This window comes from Mugil cephalus, chromosome 3 (genome assembly GCF_022458985.1).
Source record: "Mugil cephalus isolate CIBA_MC_2020 chromosome 3, CIBA_Mcephalus_1.1, whole genome shotgun sequence".
Lineage (NCBI taxonomy): Eukaryota > Metazoa > Chordata > Actinopteri > Mugiliformes > Mugilidae > Mugil > Mugil cephalus.
Genome location: NC_061772.1, coordinates 27853208 through 27878804, shown reverse-complemented (window position 1 = coordinate 27878804; position 25597 = coordinate 27853208). Strand labels below are relative to the sequence as shown.

The 25597-nt window shown below is 42.4% G+C and overlaps 1 protein-coding gene across 1 annotated transcript in view; it reads right to left on the bottom strand.

The window, feature by feature from the left end:
* The window catches only part of igdcc3 (immunoglobulin superfamily, DCC subclass, member 3), a 74285-nt gene that overhangs the window by 27969 nt on the left and 20719 nt on the right, over positions 1 to 25597 (bottom strand). Inside the window, exons 3-4 of the mRNA XM_047581617.1 lie at positions 652 to 796; positions 426 to 556 (exon numbers count right to left, since the gene is read on the bottom strand). Of these exons, the coding sequence (XP_047437573.1) occupies positions 426 to 556; positions 652 to 796 (276 nt within the window). The remainder of the gene's footprint in view (positions 1 to 425; positions 557 to 651; positions 797 to 25597) is intronic.

Here is a 25597-nt window from a genome sequence, read left to right as displayed (position 1 = left end):
TAAACGGTCAAGCTGCTATTGACATCACAGTTTAGCAGTTTAAATATGAATAAATATGTCAAAATAAATTAAACTGTAATTGTCCCTGTTTCTTCATTTCTTCTTGATAACATTTAATTCTTTTTTTTTAATCTCAGAGTTGTAGATTTCCTGTTTTACTACTAGTGTGGGATTATTCTACAATATTTACTCATCATCACAGTAAAATATTCCATCCTTAGACCATCTGCTGCATTAATTCCTCTCTCATTCAGTAGAAAATGTTGTGAATACGTGATCATGCGTGAAAAAAATAGTAATACCTGCAGAATTTTAAAAACTGCTATCCAGCGCTATCCTGCAGAGCCTGAGCCTGTAGCCTCTCTATGACAAAAATAAATGTCTGCTCGTAGTGTGTTGATGTTAAATTAGTTAAATATACCAACCTGAAACAGTCAGGAGTGCCTCAGCACTATGTTTCACTCCGGCACTGTTGTGGGCCACACAGCAGAACCGTCCACTGTCCTCCTCACGCACTCCTGTGATCTGCAGAACACCAGTGGGAAGAAGCGTGTACCTACAAGCCAAGGAAAGCAAAAAAAAAAAAAAAGGATGAGAGTTGGTTTTCAAAAGAGAAAGGAAATATGAGGCCACGCTGTTGTATACATATACCTCTCGTCCTTGGTGTCCACTGGACGGCTGTCTTTCTCCCAGCTGATGACGGGCTCCGGTAGACCGTGGATCTGGCACTGGAACCGAGCCACGCCGGCCTCCTCGGCGTGCACAGACTCCGGCTGGACGTGGAAGTCTGCCATGGCTGCAGAGGGAAGGAGGGAGAGCGGAAGATTAGGTCGTATCGCCGCTAAATGGACACGAGGACGAGGAGCGCTGCAGCAGATGGCGTAGCCCCCACAGACCGAAACATCACAGCCAGTCTGGGATTACAAGAGCAGGCAGAGGAAAACACCGGAGGCGGTCTACATCCACGAATGCAAGCTTGGAGGAGATTTAATCTGTGGATATCAGAAATGTATTCATTTCCTGCATAAACTGTGGTGAAGTTACACTTTTACATTTGCACTTTTGCACTTTTGCAAAGCCACAGGTGTTTGGTGGAGTGATTTACAACAGCACTGAACTGTGCGCCTGAAGAGGTGTATATGAAATATGTGACATTTTAAAAGCAAGTAGGCCAACTCAGAGCGATGCAGAGTACATCACTTAGAAAGAAAACCGCTCCACACACGTATTGAACTGATTCTCTTAGAGCCTGAGCAATAATCCAGTCTTGATCCTAGCTGCGTACACGCGTTCATCCCACCAGGGATGTCCACATCCAGGCATTTTTAATATCATCGGATCATCAGATCGGTATCAGGCTGCTGTGAAGCGTGATCCTCTGTGGTTATTTATTTCAGCTCTGCAATAAACTAAAACCACATCCTCAAAACCCAAACTCACATGACTAAAACTGTGTGGAAGAACTTTTCTCAGTCAGTCTGTCAGGAATTATGCAACGTGGATGTTTGGTGATGGCTACTGTAAGACATTCATTTAATAACAATTAATTTGTGTCATTTAGATTCCCTTAAACATTAGTTAATATAGTTTGTTTTACTTAATGCTCAGACATCTGTGTTCACATGTGTGTCGCTTAAGTGCAGGAACAGACAAAGGGCCGGAGACCAGGAGTGGAAGTAAAGTTACTAAAAGTTATGAGAAAGAGCTCCAGTGTCTTCTGCATCTTCTTTAAGAGTAAACTCTAACACACCCACGACGCTTCCAACAACAACTTGATCCAACACAAGAGAAAAAGACTGAAAACGCACATTCCTCTCAGACAAAGGCTGCATCAAAACAACAACAAATGCTGAATGCTGCGTTTAAAAGAAGACAAAGTTTTCCTGGAGACAGTGTCAAAGAAAGAAAAGAAGGGGAAGAATATTTCAGACAGGGAACCGGAACATTTCTGGAGCGGAGAAACTACCACACTACATTAACTTTGATAAAAAAAATAAAAATAAAAAAATTACTGGACTGAGACCCTGCGTCCTCATACGGGGACGTTAGGTGTTAGGTTTGTGGCAGCTTTTTATTTTGCTTCATTTAGACCCATTGTCCTCATATGTGGACATCTTTATCTGCCATCTAGTGGTAGCAAAGGTCATTACACTGGTTTGTGTAAAAACTTGACAGCATAGTAGTGGCCATTCAGGGAAATCTTTATTTTATTTTTATGGTTGAAACTTATCTATTTATGCTTATTTACGTCTCCAGTTTAATATGAAATTTAACAAATTCTGTCACTAGTGACAAGCTACAGTGTTGCTAATTAGCAAGTACCTGTTTGAGGACGTTGGGATTAAACGTCCTGCTCAAAGATGATGCTTAGTTTTTATACCACAAATAAAAGCTCAGGTCTCAGGAGCTTAACCTGGTTTTGTTTGCGTTGCATTTTAATTTCTCCAACGCAATAAAGTCACATATGTGTAACAAAATCTAAAATAACAGAACTGCAAACAACATCAACAACATCCAAACGTCCTCAAACAAGTACTTGCTAATTAGCGACATTGTAGCTTGTCACTAGTGACAGAATTTGGTAAATTTGTGCATCATATCAAACTAGAAAAGTTACTAAGCAAAAAATAAACAAATTTCATTGTCTACTTTTGACCTGTAATTGACTGCAGAATGAAAAACTCAATGTCCCCATATGAGGACGCAGGGTCTCAGGAGGTTAAGATCAGATCTGATTAAAAGATCAGTATCAGATTGTGGTGACAAATTTACTCGAGTTTCCAAACAGTTAGCCGCTGAAATAACATCACCACAAAGAAACACATTAATGTTTTTAATGCCACATTTACCACAAAACCCATTCAAAGACTCGACACGACACGTGTACACGCAGCGCTACACAAACCGCAGCCATCGGTTGCAGAAGCAGATCTGCGTATACACATGTAAGGCACGGAGCAGGCATATGGATTTCCTGCCATATGTTAACATTTAGTATGTAGGCCGGCCAGGACTTTCAAAACACATGCTTATACAGACAACACACACACACACACACACACACATAGAGGGAGCTGATTAGAAAACCCAGCATCCATGTATTTACTGAGAGCTTTCTTCTGTTGCACCTTGCATCTCCTCTCGTGGAACAAAGGCGGCGTCCGAGTCGGAGCCGGCGACAAACTCAATTAGAAAGAGACTTCTTCAGCGTTCATTCCACCGTCTTCAACAGAAGTGCACTCATTTAAATGTCAGCCATAATTAACTGGGACGAAGGAGAACTTATCAGAACAATGTTGCCATAACAGGGGAAATGAATCCCTTATTATTTCTTAACCTCCTTCCCTTCGTAGTTCATTACTTGGAGCATGAGCGAGTAGTAAGCAGCACTAGTTAGAAGGCTTATTATTTATTTCCTGAGACATGCTTGGCTACTCTCTCTGTGTGTTTGTGCTGCTCTGTGAGTCGTGAGTTCACCCCGACTGTGCCTGTATTAAATCTGACACGCTGTCATTTCCTACGATTATACAGAGTTGATTAAAAGATGTTTCATAGTTGATAATATTTGCATTTAAATGGTAAATAGTCTTGTATTTATGGAGCATTTTTCTACCTGTTAACACTCGGTTTACAGTTACAAAGGGTCAGAACTCGTATGAAGATCTTTAGTTATTTTGTCCTGATGTTATTTACACCTACACAGATTATAACTCCAACCCTGGAGGCTTCCAGGTTATAAAGGTTAACAAAGACATCGGTAAATGAGGAAGTACATAACTTCCTGTATCAGATAACTCCATCCTATTATTGTTAATGCACCTTATTAATCCTTCCTAAGTATCTAATATATATGTATTTGTCTCCATGTCTTGTAATAAAGAATAAATGCAATTTTTTTTGCTTAATTTATTATTTTTAATTTATTTATTTAACTATATTCCCCTATTTTTCTTTTTGCTTGTGGTTTTCAAGAGTGTTTTAAATGTGCAGCTGAGCTCCTGTGAACAAGTAATTTCCTTTATGGATGAACAAAGTTTAAGACTAAATACAACAACAACATGACCACATCAGTGATTAACACAGAATCACACCTGTGCCCTCATATCAAACACAATTATCTGTAAATTCTTGCTTCGATTTATTTATTTTTTTTATTAGCTAATAGGTACGAGGACAGAATATTTTAAGGTTCTAATCACTTATATGAACAAATGTCATAGATGCTGCGTTTTCCTTTGCAGGTGGTCTCTCTAAAGCAACTCAGGACAGTTTCACTCTAGCAATGGAACGCAGACACATCTGGACACATCTGGACACATTTGTACCCATGGGAACAAGAACACCTCCAAAAGTGATCAGATCTCACGAATGCGACCTGGGGGGCATTCCCATATGTCTGTTATGCGATCGACTCGACCACATCGGATCTTGAAGTGAGACCACATCACTCCCATTCTCGCACTGAGTAAGTTTACATGCACGTGAAAAAAACAAATTATTGCCTTAGTCATGTAAACATGTTAACTCCGACTAAACTCAGAGTTCTCCTTATCCGATTAAGACACCTAGATAATGCTAATGATTGCAAATCGATTTCCACCGACATGTATACTCCTTAATCGGACTTTAACTGGACAATGTGTGTGCACATGCTCCAGAACCGCTGCGCTGGTGTATGACCCTGGAACAAAAACATCCAAGAAAGCTTGTAGAGCTGGTAGAAGAACCACCTGAGGGATAGCACCATCTTATCTGCACTATTAGTAGTGCACACATGACGTACAACATTAACCTGCTGACAAGACGTATATCGCCACCTAGTGTGCAGGAGGAGCACATGTTCCCATCGGTTATTTAATTTTCTCTGTTGCATGTAAACTGGGACAAGGACCACATTCAGAAAGTCTAATTTCCAGCATAGCTCCATTAAGCTGTGCATGGCCTTTTCATTTCAGGATACACTTTTTCTGATTTATAAATCCCTCCATGGTCTCACCTCTTTATATATCTCTGAGCTTGTCACTTCTTACACCACCACCATAACCCTCAGATCCTCAGACCGTGGTATGCTGGCCGGGCCTTTTCTGTTGCAGCCCCTTTGGCCAGAAGCTATTAGGAGCTTTTTATTTTTTGATACATGTTGAATGTGAAAGCCCCAACTTTAAAGTTAATGGACAAGATAATTGGATATACAGTATATCCTTCACGTAGAGAGGCTCTGTAATGTGTACCGTGTCTGTAATGTAGTATAAAACTGTCATTATTCCATTTCAGAGTTCGAACTTAGAGCCCTAATGAAAATGAAGCCACGCTAATTTAGCACACAGTGTAAGTTTCTCTCTTCACGAGTCCTGACATCTCAGTGAGAAGAGGCAGCGCGTTGTGGCATGTGGTATTTTCTCTCAGATAAAAAGCCGACTGCTCTTAGCCTGGCAGTTTTTTTCTTTTCTCTCTGGCTCATATTATTTTTATTTTGCCCCTCTGCTACGAGGCTGCACTTAAACAGCTGTACATTTTACTGGGGTAATTCAGCCTAAGTGCCTATCTCAAGGGCCCAACTTCAATTTTTATTTTATTTTTTTCCATCCACCCGAGACTCACAACCTTCTGCCCATAAAATGTTTTTGCCCAACTTCACCGCGAACCCTCGATGGCTTTAATGTCAAGGAGATATTTCATCACAAAACCACCGTTACAGCACACGTCCATCTCTTTTCCTCATCTTCCTTTTACCGCGCTGAAGTGAAAGCTCTTGAACATTTCAATTTTCTGAGGCTGTAAAACTTGCCAGAAGTTATTATTGTATGTTTCAGTCCAGAATTGAATCATAAGAGCACGTTTATGGGTTCTCATTTCTTCTCTAGACAGTTTTGACAAAAGCAATCAGCAGTGCTTTCTGTCTTGGTTTTCTGTAACGCAGTGAACGGGCTATGACTGGCTGTCTTAAAGTGGGACATAGACGGTATAAAATGTACCCTACTCAGGTGCGATCCATTTATACTTGTGCGCTCGTAAATCTGGCCTGCTCTCTAAAGAACGACACCCAAACCAGTCGTGGTGCTTTTCGTTCCCATTTCCTGCTTCTCTTTTGAAGCAAATGTTTGTATCTTTGAACCTCCTCAGTTAACCTTTCCTCGATGTGTTCCATCTTTATTGATCCAAAACAATCAATTCGAAAATTGCTGAGATGGAGAAGCAGTAACACGGGAACATGCTACGACCAAGTGGACCAATCACAGCTCTTGCGCTCTGCGTTGCTACGGTGTGTAGATAAACGCAATTTAGGCTTCAGCGTTGTGAAAGTGTTGCAGAGGCTCCAACATTAAATCACAGTACATGATGCGTTACTTCGACTAAAATCAGAGCTCTCTTTATCCGATTAAAACATCCAGATAATATGATTGGAAATCGATTTTCTCCAGTATGTATACGCCTTAATCAGACTTTAACTAGACAATGCATGTATGCATGCTCCACAACCACTGTTCTGACCTATATGACCCCAGAACAAAAACCTCCAAGAAAGCCAATTGCAGGAGAAGAAGAAGAAGAAGAACCACGTGAGGGAAAGCGCCATCTTATCTGCACCATAAGTAGCGCACACATTACGTACGAGATCAAAAAGCTGAACTATTATCCATCTGGTTGGGAAGGGGGCTGCATTAACCCACTGAAAAGACACATATCGCCACCTAGTGTGGAGGAGGAGCACATGTTCCCGTCAGTTACTCGATTTTCTCCGTTGCATGTAAACTGAGACAAGGACCTCATTCAGAAAGTCGAATTTTGAGCATAGCTCCATTAAGCTGTGCATGTAAACGCACTGAGTGTGCAGATCTCGCTGCATAGCTGACGTGCACCGCCCCAGAAATGTAACTACACGCTACGTCGCCGCAGATCGTAGGAGCTGTGATTGGTCTGTTTGGTAGTCACGTTCCATGTCCATTGTTTTGGATCAATAAAGAATTGGACAGGTTAACTGAGGAGGTTTGGAGATACAGGCATTTGTATGGGCGGAGTTTTTACAGAGCGGGACAGACTGACGAGTGCACCTTGTGTGGCCATGCGCAGAAGCATAATTGCGGCTTTACCTTTCTGGGGAGGTGAACGTCCAACTACACCGTTAAGGTCTGTGTAGTGTCTGACCCTACGAAGGCCCCAACACCGTAGCCTGACCAGCATCTCCACCACAACATTGATGCAGAAGTATAAACCACATATTAGTGTACAGCCCTGAATTAAATGGTCCAGTGCTGGTGAAAGGTTTGAGAAAAACAAGGACGACAGAGTCACTAAGTGATCAACAAGTCTCAGAATAGAGTCCAAAATGAAGATACACCAACGCCCACACACTGCTGCATGCACTGTCCATGTGCACGGAGAACACAGGGCCACTTGAACGATGAGGAACAAAGGGGGTTCAGTGCCTATGAGGGCTTTCTTGTGCATCTCTGCCAAGTAGTCATGGTGTCCGCTGATGTGGCTGTTGTGTGCGTCCGCTGACACACAACCCCCTAACGGGCCCCACCCATGGCCCTCATGCATAAAACATGTCTTCTCTAAGAGGCCCACACCCCTGAAACTGCAAAAAAAAATCAGAAAAACAATTTTTAAAAAGAGATTTGCATACGCGGTTAAATGCATGCAGCAGAGAGACTTGTTATCTGGCAGCAGCTACAGCGCACACAGCACATATTAACAAATGCAAAGAGCTGCTTCAACAGAAACCCACAACTGGATCGATCCCTCTCCGTGCTGTAAGAGAAAGACGGACAAGCACGAGGCAATGAGGCGCTCTCGCTTATCCCCCCACCACCCCACCCCACCCCACCCCACCCACAACGCCCGGCCGCTACAGACCTGCGCTTCCATTGTTTTTCGCTCATGCTTTGCTAAGTGTTGACAGACACTCACACATGATTAAAGACTGTCCACTGCCAGCGTGACACCGCTGGCTTAAATGGAGCAGGTCTAATTACTGCAATAGGGGTAGAGAATGGCCGGGGTGCACGCTAAAAAGAAAATCCATACACAAGCGCACGGGGAGCAGAATGCCCGTTGAACATATGGCTGACAGTTCCTCGGTGACAACCGCAAAAGAAGAATGATCGAGGGAGTAATATGAGGGAAGGTCAGAGACGGGGAAACACGGAGCGCTGTGATTTAAACAAGATGCTAAGCTGTAAATTAGATCTTGTCCGAAGCGATTGGCGCCGTCCCGTTCTCAGTTTCTGGAAGCAGAAATGAACAGTTTGAAAGTTTGAACTGTTTACCGTATAATCTTATTATATACATATATATGTATCTAAAAACAAAGAAACCACAAAGGATGAAATATGAATGCAAGTGCAGATATACTATTACCAGTTATTGGATTTGAGGGCCAATAACAAGCTGGAAGGGCAGCCGATATTGATGAATATCTCCATCACTCAGTTCCCCGCTACAAGTCATGTACATCGCATTTTTAATGGATTTACGGGCGTCTCCGTGCGAGCGAGTCACATTTATCTAATGAAGGAATGTAGATTAAATGGTGATTATCTGAATAACCCATCGGTGAATTGCTTTTTCGTCTAATGGCCCAAAGTAATGATCCATTTTCTTTATTACTTTCGCACAAATACTCAACAGACAATAATTAACGCGGTGATTAAAAAGACCAAACTGTTGCAATTTCTGTGACAACTCCCACTGCGGTGGCCGGATCAGCCAATCACACGGCAGCATTATTTATTTTATTTTTACAGACCTGGTGGTCACATGTGGATGCCCACTCCCCCCACCTCACCCCCCCTCACACACACACCTCCTCCAGCCCCCTCCTCCTCCTTGTGCTGTGGGATGATTCATTGCTATGACAGAAGTAATGATGCCACAGACTTCCTACAGCAAACCTGCAGCAGTGGTGCAAAGCTTCAGTGGACCCTCGTGTTATAATGTCAAAGCGCCCCCCACCACCACCGCCACTTCCCATCCCTTCCCTTTGCCTCCAGCCACCCCCCCCCCACCCACCAACCCCCCCACCCTCTCTTCTGCCACTTCCCTCCGAGCCCTCCATCGTACATTTCAACCGTTTGCTCGGCTCTTCATCGCACCCCACCCCCACGAGTCCTCTCAAGCCTGTGACATCATTAAGCACATGTTGTTCAAGCAGCGGTGATGACTGCCGCGCCCACCGCCCACCGCCACCCCAGCTCCCCCCGCCCCCCACCTCGGTAAACCAGTAAAATAGAGATGAGGCCCATAAATAATGGACACGGTGTACGGTGCTATTCCAGCGTGGAGAGCCCGCACTTCAACAGCCTTTAAATAGGCATCCCTGAAATAGCCGGGACCCTGGAGATGGCATTTTAATGCAGATGTGATATTTTATTGGCTCCCTGCCCCACTAGCCCCCACCCTCTCCTCACCAACACCACCAGCATCTCCTCCTCCTCCTCCTCCTCCTCCTACCCGAACCCTGCACCCACTGATCAATCTGCTGGCTCGCGGTGCATGATGCCCTACGAGAGGAAAAAGGGGGTAGGCATTCCCCCTCATCCCTGTGTCGGGACCCCCACCTGAGCTCAAGTGGCAGATGTGCAGATTAACATGGAGGCAGTAAGACTCGGGAAACATTTATACAGACAGAGCTGCGGCCGGTATAGATGTAATCAGATTTACAGGAGGAGGTGGGACCCTACAGGCATGTGCTCCTTCAATATTGCTCTATGGGGTGAAATAAACGACATCACACCTTGTAGTTTCACAAATACGTGTAATGGTGCGAGAAGAAGAAGAAGAAGAGACATCGCGGTAGATATGGAAAACTCAAGCTACACAGATCAGCCACAACATTATGACCGGAGACAGGAGAAGTAAGTAATATCAACCATCTTGTGCACACTCACAAACAAACAGCTGAGGAACAACTAAAAAAAACATGAAGTGAATGAATATTAGGAAGGTGGTCATAATGTTATGGCTGATCATTGTATGTGGCTCGTGCTCTGAATTTAAACAGAGGACGCTGAGAAGAATCGAACAGCATGAATTTCCACTAATATCACATTACAACACGTGGACCAGCTAATCACAGATTCTGCTTGTGTTTCAGGCTTGTTTGCATCAGCCCCGTCCAGTTGTGTGACTGTCATCAGGCCGGTGCGTTAATCAATAGCGCTCGTGTGCACTAAGTTAAATACATAAAGATGGATGGATCCCATCGAGGGTCCCTGTCGGAGATGGAGGGAGCGGCGACGCTTAATATTTCTTCCCCGTTTAAATTTGATGACAAAAACAAAAACAAACACACATGTGTGTGCAGACTGTAATACAAAAAAAAAAAAAAGCTGACGGGTGTGACGGGCACCGTGCCCAAACATTACTGCTTTCACCAGGTTTTAAATGGATGACAACATCCAATGACGTCAACAAGCACTTGGACTCAGAGAATGAACATGTGGCTTCTTCTTTTGTTCACAAATAAAAGACAAAGACACAAAACCATGACAATTACGGCTTTTTTTTAAAGTATGGAACGAACATAAATAATTAATGCCCTTAGCATATAAATTAATCTGTACAACATTACGTAATATTGTTAGAGTTAAACCAGAACAAACAGAAACGAACAAGCAAGTTTCTGATTAGTTATACACACATTTAACCTCCTGAGACCTGGCGTCCTCATACGGGGACAACATATTTTAGGTTTGTTGCAACTTATTCTGCTTCATTTAGTCCTGTTGTCCTCATAAAGAGACACTTTTGTCTGCCATGTCCTGGTAGCAAAGGGTCAATAGACTTTAATTTATTCTTATTAACTTCTCTAGTTTCATATGACATGAAAATATAACAAATTCACAAGTCATCATTTCATCGTTTCCAATTCTTTGCATTAAAATACACATTGGTGATATACAGTGAAATAATCCCTGTGTCCACATCATTTATTTCCAAAAATAATTCCAGTTCAAAGATGATGCTTATGCTTTATACTACTACTAATCCCAAATGCCTAAAGATAATAAAGTTAATCTTCATTTAAAGAAATTAAGATGCATTCCAACCAAATGCTTGGGTCTCTGCTCTTCTCCAACTGTACAGAACAATGTAGGCAATAAAAATATGTAAGAATAAGTATGCAATTAGAAAAATAAAAAGATAAAATATATATAAAAGTATAAGTGTACATACGTTCTGAGTTGTTGCTCTACAGTGGCATTGAATATGGAGGGTAATGCATGGCTGGAAATCATTGCACATAGTGTGTCCAATAAATATATAAGGGAATCTGCACGAGTACATGAGGTGAACATGATTTATTGCACAGTATTAGCATAAATATGGATTATTGCACAGAAGGAACGAGCTGCTAACCTCACAAGTCCAGTCGCCTTTCTTAAATGCTTTTTTGGATAAAACCACGACCTGAATGACTGAGAACCTTCCCAGACATTTAGTTAAACCACTTTATTCATCTTGATAAACATCTCTGCCAACGTGGCCGATAATAATAAACAAACGTGCATAATTTCCCAGAACCGTGTAAATGCAGATTTCTCAGAGATGTTGAATAGGCCACAGCTTTTCTTGGCACAAAGACAGCATGATGGGAAAGGCACATCGCTCACTGTCTAGTTGTTTCCACCCCCCCCCCCCCCCCCCCCCCCCCCCCCCCACCTAACCACCCTCTCAACCCCGGAGGACAAAGCCGGGGGCCTCCCCTGGTGCCCTACGCTGTGCCTGCGCCTCCACCACACCCCTTACCACCTTAAACCTCCTCCACCACGCACCCACCCCTCGTTCCTCCGGCCTCCACTCCACCCACTACAGCACAACACCCACCCCCACCACCACCTGACACCCCCCTAAAATCTCCACACTTTAGCCTCCTCTACTCACTTCAGCATGCAGACCCTAATTAAAGAGAGACCCATTAACGCACAACAGATGCTGAAAATTAAGGGATTATTCAAATGATTCCCAGTCACGGCTCGGCTAAGATTAGCAAAGAGAGAAAAGCCGGAGAAAAAAGGAGAAAGAGGGGAGGGAGGGGGCGCAAAAAGAGACAGTAAAATAACAAGGCAAACCACCGACATGAGGAGCAGAACTGATTTGAAATTAACTGCCTGGATTTCTGGTTGTTGCTTTCAGCTTTGTTTTTACTGTTTTTGTAGTGATAGTTCGATACCGACCACTTCCTTTCTGGTCCGATACTGTGTAAAATTCAGGCTGGTGTCGGCGATACCGATCCAATATCGATACTTAATGTATAAATCTAAAAAAGTTGCGTTTCAAATCGTAGCTTCATAAGACGTCAGAGTAATTTATTTATTTGTTTTAAACTTTAAAAAAAGAAATAAGCAAATTATAAGTCTTACTATAAAATGAAAACTCGTATTCTGTGTTGTGGTTTAACCTGAGTTTGTGTTTCACAAGGTTTGTTGTGTTGCCACAACTCAGTAGTTTAGTTCCTACATCACCTCCAATGACTGAAGTATCCAAAGTATTGATGTTTTTATTTGAGAATCGACCTGGTATCTGGTATTAGAAGTATCGATGAGGATTTCAGCATCGATCGCACTACTGATCACTACTGTTTGTATCTTCTTTTGTTTTTTAACTTTAACAAGTGCTTGACAAACATTACAGACCCACAAGCAACTAGAGAACATAAACTCTGGACCTTTTGTGTCATTTAAGGACAAACTGACCTTCAGAGAGCGTTCATTTAATCCATTCAACACGCACGGCTTTTATTTGACGCTCACGTGTCCAGTAGCAGCATTACGCTGCTTAAAATACACACAAAACAACAACGCCGCAGCAGCTATTCTCACGTTGTCTCGTAAATTGACTTAATTAAACAGAACCAGCTCACAACGAAACCGCAGGGCCACAGGAGAATCAAAACAAAAATAGGACGATTAAAGCTTGAAATTAAAGTCAATTAGCGAGACTTCGCGGGCTCATTAGACTTTAACGGCCTCGTCAGGCGGCCCGTGAAAGATGTAGAAACATGAATTCGAATCACAATTAACCGCGTTCGGCTCATCGGCGGCGGCGCCTGTTACTTGGCCAGATGTTAATTGTTGGGCAGAAGGTTGTGTTGGTCGTCGCCATGTCTCCGAGGGTTAATGCAGAGCAGAGACCTGTCCCCCTCTGTCCTTCCTTCACGCGTCTGTTCAGTTTGTCCCCTGTCCAGGTCGTCTTCACGGTGGCGTGCTCAGGTTAGAGCGAAGGCTGTCACGCCGCCACCGTGTCATAATTGGACGGAGGACATGCACTTGGCGGAGGGTCAGGAGAGACGGCTCCTTCACGCCAATAACGTCACACAGGTTTTCAGACACATCATGTTGTCTAAGCTCTTTAACTCTCATCTGTTGCTCTCTTTTGTCCCTCTGGTATCTTTTAAAAAACCTGAGGTGAGACATTTCAGTACCAGCCACAACATTATGACCACTGACAGGAGAAGTAAATAAGATTTACCATCTTGTGGGAAACTTTTGGACCTGTTTTTTAGCCGTTAACAGACACCATAGCCCCCCCTTAAAAGATCCATGTCTATTCAATATTAGGAAGGTGGTCATAATGTTATGCCTGATCGGTGTATGTGGTTTTAAAATATCGTGTGAAGTAAAGAGGATTTAATGACGCAGACAGTTCCTTTTACCAGAGCTTACAACAACTAGAACAAAGGGAACTGTTTGTGAGTGCATGTTGTACAGTATTTTTACACTTTTTTTTCTACATATTTTAGTCTTTTAAACCCACAGCTTTGGTTTTGCTTTTGGGTGCGATTCAGTTGCATCATGCACACCTTATTAATTTTACTGTATGTGATTAAGTCCAGTCCTCTTCTCAAATGAGCTGTTTTTCTACTAAATAACTACTTTTCTTATGTTATTTATAAAAGACTAAATAAAGTCACTGGAGCTCTGTTCAGATTTGAACTTCTTCGTTTCCTTCAGCTCAGAATGTGTAAAACATATCCAGCGTTTTTAGACAAACGTTATTTACGTGATTCATACCATTCTCAGTCCAGCTGTTCTGTAACAGCTATCTTCATTCATGTTATTGCACCCTTGTCATTTCTTCTACCTGCATCTATATATAGTGTATATTTACCTATATTTCTCATAGACTTGCAAACCCTGTATATTTTTGCTGATATTATAGACCCCTTCATGGTTTGTAAACAATGTGACGTTTATTGAGGGGCGGGGCTTAACTGGAGGCAAAACATCTCAAACACTGTAGCTTTTAAACTCCGGTTAGCATATTTTAATGGACTGTTTTAGCAAGAATGGACAAGGAAAACGCATATTTTAGAGAATATATTAATATACTCACTCTCCAAGACCGTGAGTGTTATTTTAAAAAGCTGACACTGACTGATGGGGCTATATTCACTGACTCCTACACTCTCACTCACTGGTTGGAAGATTTGACCAAAGGACACAGAGGGGACGAAGTCTGATCTGTCTTTATCAAGTAAAGCCTCTTCAACAAAGATATTACAAGAAGTAAGTGGAACCACTGTGGAGGGGAACGTAGTAAATGCAACTGCAGCTTGGACACCCATGAAACACGTTGTGTTAGCTACCAGTTAGCTTTAGCATTAACATGTAACAAGAATCGCCCGAATAATGATTAACTTAACGTAATTTCAGTCACAATTTATTCTAACCCATAACGTTATCCAGACTGAAACTGATGATGCATTACATATTAATCTTATCTGATCTTATCTTTATGTAATAAAACTTCGAGTAAGTGTTTGTGATTTTTCGCTTTTTGCAACCAAAGATACAGCAACACAATGTTTTCATGGTTGAAAGTGACAGTGTTCGCCTCAAGCTTCCCTCAGTTTTCCCTCCAGCTAACATCATGACATCACAGTGACATAGGCCATGAAGGGGTTTATAGTATTTTATTTATTACATTGTTATTTTTTATTATTTTTATTTTTACTTGTAGCTATCTTACTCCTATTTTTCTTTTTTTACTAGTGGTTTTTATGTTTAACTCAGCTACTGTGGCCAAGCCCTTTCCCCCGTGGATCAATAAAGTCCATCTAAGTCTTATCGTAGAAGCAAAGTGGCTCATTGTGGCTCTCCCTCTCATTTTTTACCTTTTCTTTAACTTGCCAGACTGCTATGAGTAAATCATTCAAGTTAATGAAATCCCTTTCTCTTTGAACGTTCCAGGGAGGAATAAGCCCCTCGGATTCATTTACGGGTATATTCTCACCCAGTTTACTCTCACATACGCATCTTTTTCACATTTTCAAAACTATTATTCTCCAAGCTTCCATACCGCTGATAGTGATGCACATGAGAAAAAAAAAAAAAAAATCTGTTGACACTCTTTTTCACACCTGATAGTTGTTGACAAGCGGCTACGCCTTCTCAGTGCCATTCCCTACTTGCCCAGAGGCCACATTATCTAATTAATATCTCCAACACCTCAGCGTACAACAGCCTGCTTTAGAATTTAAATGAGACGCCTCCTCCATCATCCTACTGCGATATAAGAGCTCGCATGAATTATGCGCTGCCATTCATTCAATTCATTCAATTCACTGTACGCTCTCTGCACAAAAGTAGTAAAAGTCCTGCAGCGCTTAATCCCTTGTCCCTTGTCTTGTCTTTGGTTTGTTTCCGAGTTTGAAATATATTTTTAAACGTTAAGAGACATCTGGGGGTTAAATAACATTTATATTCAAATGGAAATGCCGTTAGATTCTTCGCTGGACGGTGCACGCCTCTTGTTTTGTGAGGCCAGAAATAAGCGAGGGCCCGCAGACAGCGGAGGCTCTGAATAACAACCTGGACGGACATTTGGCATCACAATTCTCCTCAGTGTAACACCCATTACTTCCCCCTCATTAGAGGACAACTGTTGGACGGGGAGGCCACTCTGAGGACGCCGCGATGAATCTCTCGTCCTTTCTTCACTGTTTCTCGATCGGACGTTGCCGCGTGGAAAGAATATGAGAAATAATTCTTTTACAAGACTAATACACCTCGTGAGGTTCTCTGAGAGTGCAGCGCTAAGTGTGAAGCTAACAGTGACTTTGAGGGAGGGGGGTGTGGGGGGTGTTGGGTGGAGGTTGGTCTGAACCCGGGGTTAGATGGATGACCCCACATCTGGCACTCCCACGGGAAGCCTGAAAGACGCAGGGCGGGACCGGCCCATGCGCTCCACTGCACCTCACAGCACCCTGAAAAACGGGGGCTCCCCCCCCCCCCCCCCACAAATGGCTGTGTAAATCTCAGCCCTCCATCACTCCATCCCCACCCACAGCAGAGAAGCACTTAGAAGGAGTAGAGGAAGGGAGGGGGGGTCCGCCCCAAATGGTCTCGGTCGGGTGGTTCCCACTGGACATTTATCTGTCTCGCCGCCGTCCTTTACAAATCCTCACATCACAGCTTGCACATTTGCAATCCCATCAAATATTTACACAAACAAATCCATCATCAGAGTGAAAACCGCACGTCTCAGATCAGGAGCATTTGAATTCTGGGGGGGTTCCCGTGTGCAGCACCCCACTTTTCCACTGCTCTGAATCACTGATTGCACTAAACATTAAAGACGTAGATTCACGTTTATAACACAGCCACTAATGTTTTCTTTGTATATTCTGTGACCCACTAATTTCCTTTCCTACAAATATACTTAAACAAGAGGACAGACCCTTTCCCATGTGGACACAAACCAGCCTCGGGACTGATTGCGGCACTTTACGGTTCAAATTAATTGAATAAAATGTGTTTTTACCTATAGTGTGCTATAATGGAGCGCGGCCCTTTATTTACCTGTTGCCATGGCGATTGGTGGACCACACATTTAGAGATGATTGAATTAAGGAACGTGTACCCACCAGGAGGAGAAACTAGCAAACTATGAAGCAGATAAAAACACACACACACACATAAAGCGTAAAGGGAAAGTGGAACCAACGATCTCAGCTCTGAAGCGTCGACCGACCGGTGGGAAGGACCTGATGGAGACGGATCGATACACGACACAAACGCCACCAGTTTCCCCCCACGAGCGCGTTGACGGGACTTTCTTTTCAAACAGAGACACGGTCTAGACCGTCCACTGGGGACCAGCTGTCCACTACGAGACGACAACAACAGGACGAAACGCTTTACGTGTGAACAAGACTTTGGTCTCATCAGAACTAAAAACCTTTCTGGTCAAATTCAGACTTTGTTAAACCTGTTTTCTCTGGTTTCAGTGTGAAATCTAAAGCACACAGAGTATTTCTCTTATTTTACTGATACACTGCTAACGAGGGGACGGTACGAGGAGGCACTCGGTGTCTGTAAATAGATGGAAAGAAATTAAATGATATATGAATTAATTATATCTGGATAAAATATGAATGAGGTTAGATGCATGATAAGTTATTTATTTGTGCTATAATTCTTTTTATATGTGTTGGTATAAATCCAGACTGGTCATGTCTTATATTTTATGTATGTTTGTATGTATCTCAAAGTTCAGGACGACTGCTAAAGTGGAAAGGGAGGTGGAGTCTTCAGCTATAGACGTTATAGACTGAGCACATGTCCTCTATTCTTTTTGTCTAACTTCTTCTCTCTTACAACTTATTTGTCTTTCAGTGTTTCTTCCTGTTGAAAGGGGCTTAATGTTTGATCTGGGGGGTGCAGGCCGGGTTTTATAACAACTTAAGCAGCCGAGCAAAATCCCGAGGTACGTCCTGTATGTATCAATATCATTAGCCTAATAGAGGGTATGAATGTGACGTCACAGAGGGCTGACGTCTCCATGGTTACGGCCACTGAGTGGTAGAAAGTGACAGGTGATCATGGAGATTAGCGGCATTAGTTTAAGTCAAAGGAAAGAGAAGTAAATGGATCAATGCATTAAGAAGAAACCTGGTGTTGTGGTTCACATTTAGTGTCAGGTATTAATATTAATTTATGCTGTATTTATTGATAAAGTCAAACCTTAAGTTACTTCTTAAGTTACATCCTGGAGGCTGTCAGATAAGTTTGTGGATGTTGTTGTTTTATCGTAGCTACAAACGACAGAAACTATTTCAATTCCAAAAAATAAATAACAATAAAATAATAAACTGAATATTTGTGATCACTCCTCATCATCCTTTTAACGCTACAGTATTATATAGTTAACGTTACTTCTCAGTAAAGCTCTTAGCGTTAGCATCTTAATTTAGCTACATTCATCAGAACTGAAATGACCTAAAACTAACTGAAACTGAGACAAATCCTCTTTTCCAAATCCACACTAGTTCGTATGGATCATTGTCGAGTCCTTAAATGTCCTTAATTTGATCTGATAATCCACATTTGTTTTACCCTCTATAGCATAAATGCCTAAATCATATTTGAACGTTTTTTGTAAAACAAGAAAAGTCTGCACATTGTCGTCCTTATTGATACGTTTACAGTCAGGGGGGGAAAAAAATGATTTGGACAATTATGCTGTTACGCTAACGACATGTGACACGTACGCGCGTCTTCAAATCTTCATTTCGTTTGTGGGCGCAGCGAGCGCAGATAGAGATCTCTCCTCTGTAAATGGCACACGTCTCTGCTTATCTGTTTTGTGCAGACTTTCCCATTTCAGATGCCTACACTTCCTTTTTTTTCCCCCTTCTCACCGCCACACAAAAAAAAAAAAGACATAAATAAGAAGGGACGATGAAAACGTTTCCATTATTTTGCGAGAACCGGCATTAGGCCCCGATGGGGGGTAATTTCCCACCCACCTGATAGATTTACCTCAGTGCACACGTGAACGCTGGACGGGAATATGAAGAAATACGCGAGCGTGAACGCACATATTGTAAAGGAGATAAATCAATATAGTGTGCACAGGTTATCCATTAAAGACACTAAGTTGAGGTGTTTTGGGTTCGTGGATTCAGGAGGGGAGGGGGGGCAGGTCAGTTGTTTCTGAGAAATAATCCGTCTTACTCGGATGCCAGCCTTGTCACCATTACTTCCAGCTTTAACAAAAAAACACGTGGACGCTCTTATTCACGCATGATGGCTGATGCACGGAAAAAGGTGAACAGGCATGCACGCACTCACTGACATGCACAGAAATTAAGTTTCTCTCCCTCTCCACCCCCCCCCGCCCCCCCACCCTTTTCCTTTCGCCTGTTCACGCACACACACACATGCGATCACTCACGCCCGTCCCTGCTCCGTCAGCTCAACTGACAGCAGTAATGAGTTTCTTCTCTGCGTAAGCCAACTGGCACCCACTCAGGGGAATTTTTCAGGCTGAATTGCGGCCATTAATCACAATCCCGGGCAACACCGGTGCCATCACGTGTGTGGCAAACAGAGACGCATTGGGGAGGGTGGGAAGGAAGGAAGGAAGGGACGGAGGGAAGGAAGGGAGGAAGGAAGGAAGGCAGCAAAAAGGAGGAGAGGAATGATGAGGAGAAAAATAAAATGTAATGATGTCGAGGAAGGGTTTAGGCCTCGGCTCGCGCTGGGTTTAATGGAGGATGAACAGACACGAGGCAGCGAAAGATCAGATGCTTAATTACAGCACATTCGAGGAAAAGATGCGGCGACATCAGTCATGACTAACGAGGTAAGTGGGAGAAACCGTCAGCCAACCAAAGCCTCGAGAAACTTGAGGACACACACGTGTTGAGAAGACAGAAGAAAAAAAAAAAAGAAAAAAAGAAAAAATGTTGCGTAACACGCGGCGCGTAAATATGGAATAATTATATAACCGCTAAAGCGACAGCCGCCCCTTTGAGAGCATGGAGCATTTAAGATAATGACCAGGGAAGTGGCAGCTGTTAGTGTATGGGAACCTGCCATCACCTCATGTAAAGTCAAGATATCGGCGGCGGCGCATCGTCTTGTTGAGGCAGCTGGAAAATCGCAGCCTTTTCTTTCCCTTTTCTTTCACCAGACCTCCCCTGTCTCTTTCATTCGGGATGCCAGCTGACTGCGGTCACCAGGGATATTGCTGCCCTTTGCTCAGCCCCCTTTCCTTCCTCCCTTCCTTCCTCCCTTCCCTCCCCCCACAGCCCCCCCCCTCCAACTCCAACACTCAACACTCGCCTCCAAAAACCGGCTAATCCAGATGAATTAATTGTAATATGCAGTCAGTGACCATCACCCCTCCCCTGCATCCCCAGCTCCTTTTGTACACACACACACACACACACGTCTGCCACCTCAAATGCTCCCCCAAAAAATAATTAAAAATAAAGGAAAAAGCACAGAGGAAGACGAGCAGGGGACGGCGAAGTGCAGGGCCTGTCATAACCACTTAGCGTTACACGACGGCGGGTGAGAAATGAAAGCCCTTTGTCTCTGCCGCTACCTTTAGCAAACAAAGACCACGCACACGCTAGGTTCAATGGAGTATCTGTTCCATCAGATAATGAAATACCCGTTTTCAGGGTTTGGGTAAACAAAGAGCGGCTCTGGATTTACATAAATTGAGTGAAATATCTTTTTTTTTTGTGTTCTGGAGAGAGAGAGAGAGAGAGAAAAAGAAGAAATCCCAAGGTTGGAACAATGAAACACAGGCCTGTACTGTAAATCAAATAGCTGTCAGTCAATCAGGATTATCACGCTGTTAATACTAGATTACGCACAAATCGCTAATTGTGCCTCCGAGCGACTCGGAGCAGTGATTGCTGGGACTTTTCTTTCTGCGGTTTTGGTGAAAGAGTCTGCGCGGGGGCTGCACCTCAGGGCTGCAAGAAGCATTTATCTCTGATTCAGCTGCACACTGGTGGTTTGCACCGATGCCTCACAGCGAGAAGGTTGTGGGTTTGAATCCATCCGAGTTTGCACGACCACCCGTGGGTTCTGTCCGCTAGTGACGCTCGATATCAACGAAATTTCTGATGCGATACTGAGTAAAATTCATTCTGGTATCGGTGATACCGACCTAAAAAACAAAAAAAATGTAGCGTATTTCAAATCATAGCTTCATAAAGAATAAAGAATATTTATTTTAAACTCTGAAGTATATTGAGGTAGTGGCCTCATTTACTATAGAGTCGAGCTAATACAACTACAGAACAATAAAACAGAGACACAATCATACAAAATATGTGAAAAATGCTGTTTCAAACACTATAAAAATACTAAGACCATTGAAACAAGTTATGGTTGAAGATATTTTCTTTTATCCTCTACATCAAACAGTCGGAGGAAGGTCCCACAGACGGGGCATGAAGGCATCCAACCTACAGCTCCTTTGTTGTGACTACTGTTGGATTCCAGTGAGGCTGACAGTCTGTCTGTCTGACAAGGTTGTCTCCATTCTAGGAAAAGATCTACTGTATGAAAGTGAATGCGACCTCACTGTCGTCGGTCGATGCTGAACTTGCTGTAGTTCACTTCTCGACTCTTTGCTGCAAGTAAAACGAGACTCCAGTGACTCTGTCATTTCGGATAAAAGAAAGAATTTCCGTAACTGTTTAACTACTAAGAACTACTATAAAAGAAAACGTGCATCTTAATTGTGACCCTGTTCTCTCCTTCCTCATCATAAATGCCTCATATTCTGTGCTGTGGTTTAACCTGAGTCTGTGTTTCAGTTAGTTACTTTCCACTTTGTTCCTACGTTACCTCCAATGACTGAAGTATCAAAAGTATCGATATTTTGATTTGAGAATCGATTTTAAAGCATGAAGACCTGGTATCAGAAGTATCGATGTTTCAGTATTGATCTGCACATGACCACCGTCCAAACACATGCTGTCAATTAGGTTCATTGATGATCAGAGGTGTCAGAAAATGTCGGAATGAATGCACGCTGAAACAAAGGAATGCACATTTTTACTGAACTGATTCATCTCCGTTGCCAGTTTGAATTTGTTAAGCCACTTTTCAAACGTAAAACTGTAAAACCGCGGCGCTAACGTCAGCTCCCGACTCCAACCTGTAGCGGCGAAACTCTCCCGACTGTCGTGCCCTCGTCTCATCCATCCCCCTGTAGTGGATGGGAGGGGCGCCACCATAAGCTGTCAGACATAAGCACATATCACCGGCTCGTACAACGCGCCATCAGCCAGCTAACCCTCTAAAGCTGTCTTCCCACTCACAAATAATGCCTATGCCGGAAAATGGAGAGGGCCATTACACTCCCGGTATCATGTTTCATCTTTTCAAGCTGGGGCGATGAAATGGTCCGCCTTACGACTTACTAATGCATGACACGGAACTACTCCTGGAAAGAAAAAAGAAAAAAGGAAAAACTAAAATCATAAAAATGATTAAAACCGCTGTAGGACGCTCAATACAGGTTCTTTATATGATCATAAAATAAACATCTCATCTTCTCAACGCTACTGAAAGATGGATATATTTGTATATATATGTATATATATATATATATATATATATATATATATATAAAGAGGAATTCCTAAAGTTGTTTCCCTGAATTAAATGTTTCAGTGGTTGCTTTCAGGGAGAAATAAAACTGTCAGTGACACGTCTACATGTTGATGTAATGCATCACCAGCAGATGTACAGTCACTGACCATACAAGCCCGTACACGCGCTCCCGTCAGTGCATTTATTCGACGGAAAGCTTGGGCAGCGTGCAAGTTCCAGAGTTGAATTACGAGCCCCGGGGGTCAGGGGTGCAGTGTTTTTTTTTTTTTTTTCTGGCGTGTTTCAGCAAACGGCAAAAAAAAAAAAAAAAAAAAAAAAGGCGTGCTTCCTCAAGCTAAACGAGCCGTCCCTTGCTCTGCATCCCGCCCGCCTGTCGAAAAAACCAGTCCCCGGAAACAAAGCCGCGCCGGGGTCGAGGGGAGGGGTCACGAAGCGGCGTCACAATGTGAATGTTCCTGCTCGGTTCAAGGTCCGGCCTCCAGAGCCAGAGCTGGGGATCATTCGTGACCACCGGCACATGCTCCAACGATTTCTTTTTTAGTATTATTATTATTATTTTGAACCAGACTTTACCAGGATTTGCAGGATTTTTCCACCTGTTTGATCTTAAAGCTTTCAGGAAAATAATGAGAGCGTTTGGGTTTCAATATCAAGTCCAAGGTGACATCTTCAAACGTCTTGTTTTGTCCAACTAACGGTCCAAAGATAATCGGATCCACCAGAATGTGCACAGAAGACGGTGGATTCATTTCATGCGTGTTTTCATTCTAATCTCTAAATCTTTTTAGATTTTTAGGGTATGACCAAAAATGTATATTACGGTATTTTTCAAAATTCTGATGGTACCAAAGTATTTCTCCCTTTTTTTGACATATAATCACTTGTTCACGACATTTTCTTCTGGTTGAGAGAGAAATTTATGCAGTAGATTGACTAAGGATGGACTATTTTACTGCCATGATGAGGAAACATTATAGAATATTAGTAAAACAGGTTACAAATCCAAGGAAATTTACATTTATTCATATTTAAACTGCTACCGACCAGCTACCGTAATAACTGTAGTCTGCGCGCAACATTTTTTTTCTCATTCATAAAAAGCTTGGGGACATTTTTAGGGACAGAAATCGGGGACTTAAACAACAGACCCAGCACCTCTTTTCTCGTTCTTTCCATCTTCACTTCACAGTGACATAGTCGCACCATGTTTACTTAGAAGTGCTACATTAAAAATGATCCGGTCTGAAACAGTGTCTTATGGAGCGGTGTTATATGCGGTATCACGGTATGTTAAAAATTCATATAAAAACCAGAAACATACCACCTAGTTCTACCTTTCCCTCTATTGCAAACTGCCTCAATTTACAGCCATGTTTTCATCCTTAAACCTTTAACTTTAGACATTTACACTCGGTGTGATAATAATGTTCAGACGCTAACAAAAAAAAAAAAGAAAAAAAGAAACTGCAAACAGGTTGTCACGGGGGAAAATTGTCCGTCCCAGAAATCTTTCGTCTTATGCCGGCGGTAACCTCTTCTAATTGGTTCCTGTGGAATTCATTTTATCCCTGGCGACCGTTTCCACACACACACAGAGGCACACTAATACACACACACACACACACACACACACACACACACACACACACACACACACACACACACACACACACACACAGACACACTGGTTCCTGACAAGCTTTTAACCCCAAACGCATCAGGGTCTCCATCACCATGTGACAACTATGGATTGTGGATCTCAGCGAGTTCAGGTTGCTACAATAAATCACTCATTTCAGAATTTGACTGCAGAGACAATAACACACGTATGTGCACTTTCGCTCACGCGCTCAAATGCGTGATCGTTTACAGCTTCTCACTCATCTCACTTCATTATTCCTCGAACAAAACAGCCTCGGTAAACACTTGAGTAATTGAAACGGCGAAGAATTGCTATAGTTTTTTTTTTTTTTTATTACAATAACGTGTGGCTTCATGAACGTGACTCAAAGACGTGGTTTGCATCACAATGTATGTGAGGAGATATAAAGGGATTTTACCTTTATATTGTGTTCAGGTCAAATTTGACTTGTTTGCTCGTTAAAATGTGCAAAAAGTACATTTTCTTTCTTTGTTTTTATGGTAACGAGGATTCATGACATCCTCAAGAACGGATATTTTAACAAAACAAAAGAATTTATCACCATTTTAGTAAGAAGAAAGTGACGGAGTTGTGTTACGGGTCAAATATTAACATGCTAGGATACTGATAGTTGAACCTGTGGATCAAATTTGGTTCTTTTTTTGGATAAAAATGTAATGTATAAAAGAAAACAACATGTAATGGAAGAGTGAGTCCATGTCACTGATGAGGCCACGCCCCCTTACAGGTGAAAACAAAGGAGACGGTGCTGCACTGTGTATCGTTCTTCAAACAATTTAAAAGATAAAACTCAGAGATTTTCTCTCCTCCCCTCTAGAGAGAAGGATTAAAAACCAAGAAATGTTTGGCTTCAGGCCATAAAACAGGTGGACAGAGATGTTAGTAATAATGTTGAAAATTTAAAATTTCATGCTGACAAATCAAAGACGTGGATGTTGATGCTGAACTGAAACAACAGCAGCTGATGACAGAGCACAGAGTTACCTTCTGTGAAGCATTTTCTTTTAATAATGTTGGCTACATTTCATGCTCTATTTATGTCATGATTCATTCATTTAGCATCATGAAACTATGAAATTATGACGGCTGTCATATCTTACCCAGAGATCCAATGAGGTAACGGAGTAAATGTCCAGTATGAGACCTCTGGTCACATTTCTCCATCGGTAGATGGACATGCGACTCCTATTTTCCTAAGTTTTTCAATGTAAAGTCGCCCTTTGTTGGAAATGAAGTCTGCCTGACTAATGTAAACATGAATTTATCAGTAAATACAGTGAGACTGGGAAAAATGTTGCTTATCAGATCAAATTAAGGACAACTGGACTCAACAGTGATCCATACGAACTAGTGTGGATTTAGAAAAGTGGATTAGCCTCAGTTTCAGTTAGTTTACGTTAGTTTTAGTTCATTTCAGTTCTAATAAATGTAGCTAAATAAAAGATGTTAAATCAGTCAGTCATTCACACAACAGCTCTTCTACAATTTAGGTGTTATTGAAGCGTACGATTCAAACTAACGCTGCTAACCTCCATGTTCAACGGTCACTTTCTGTAAC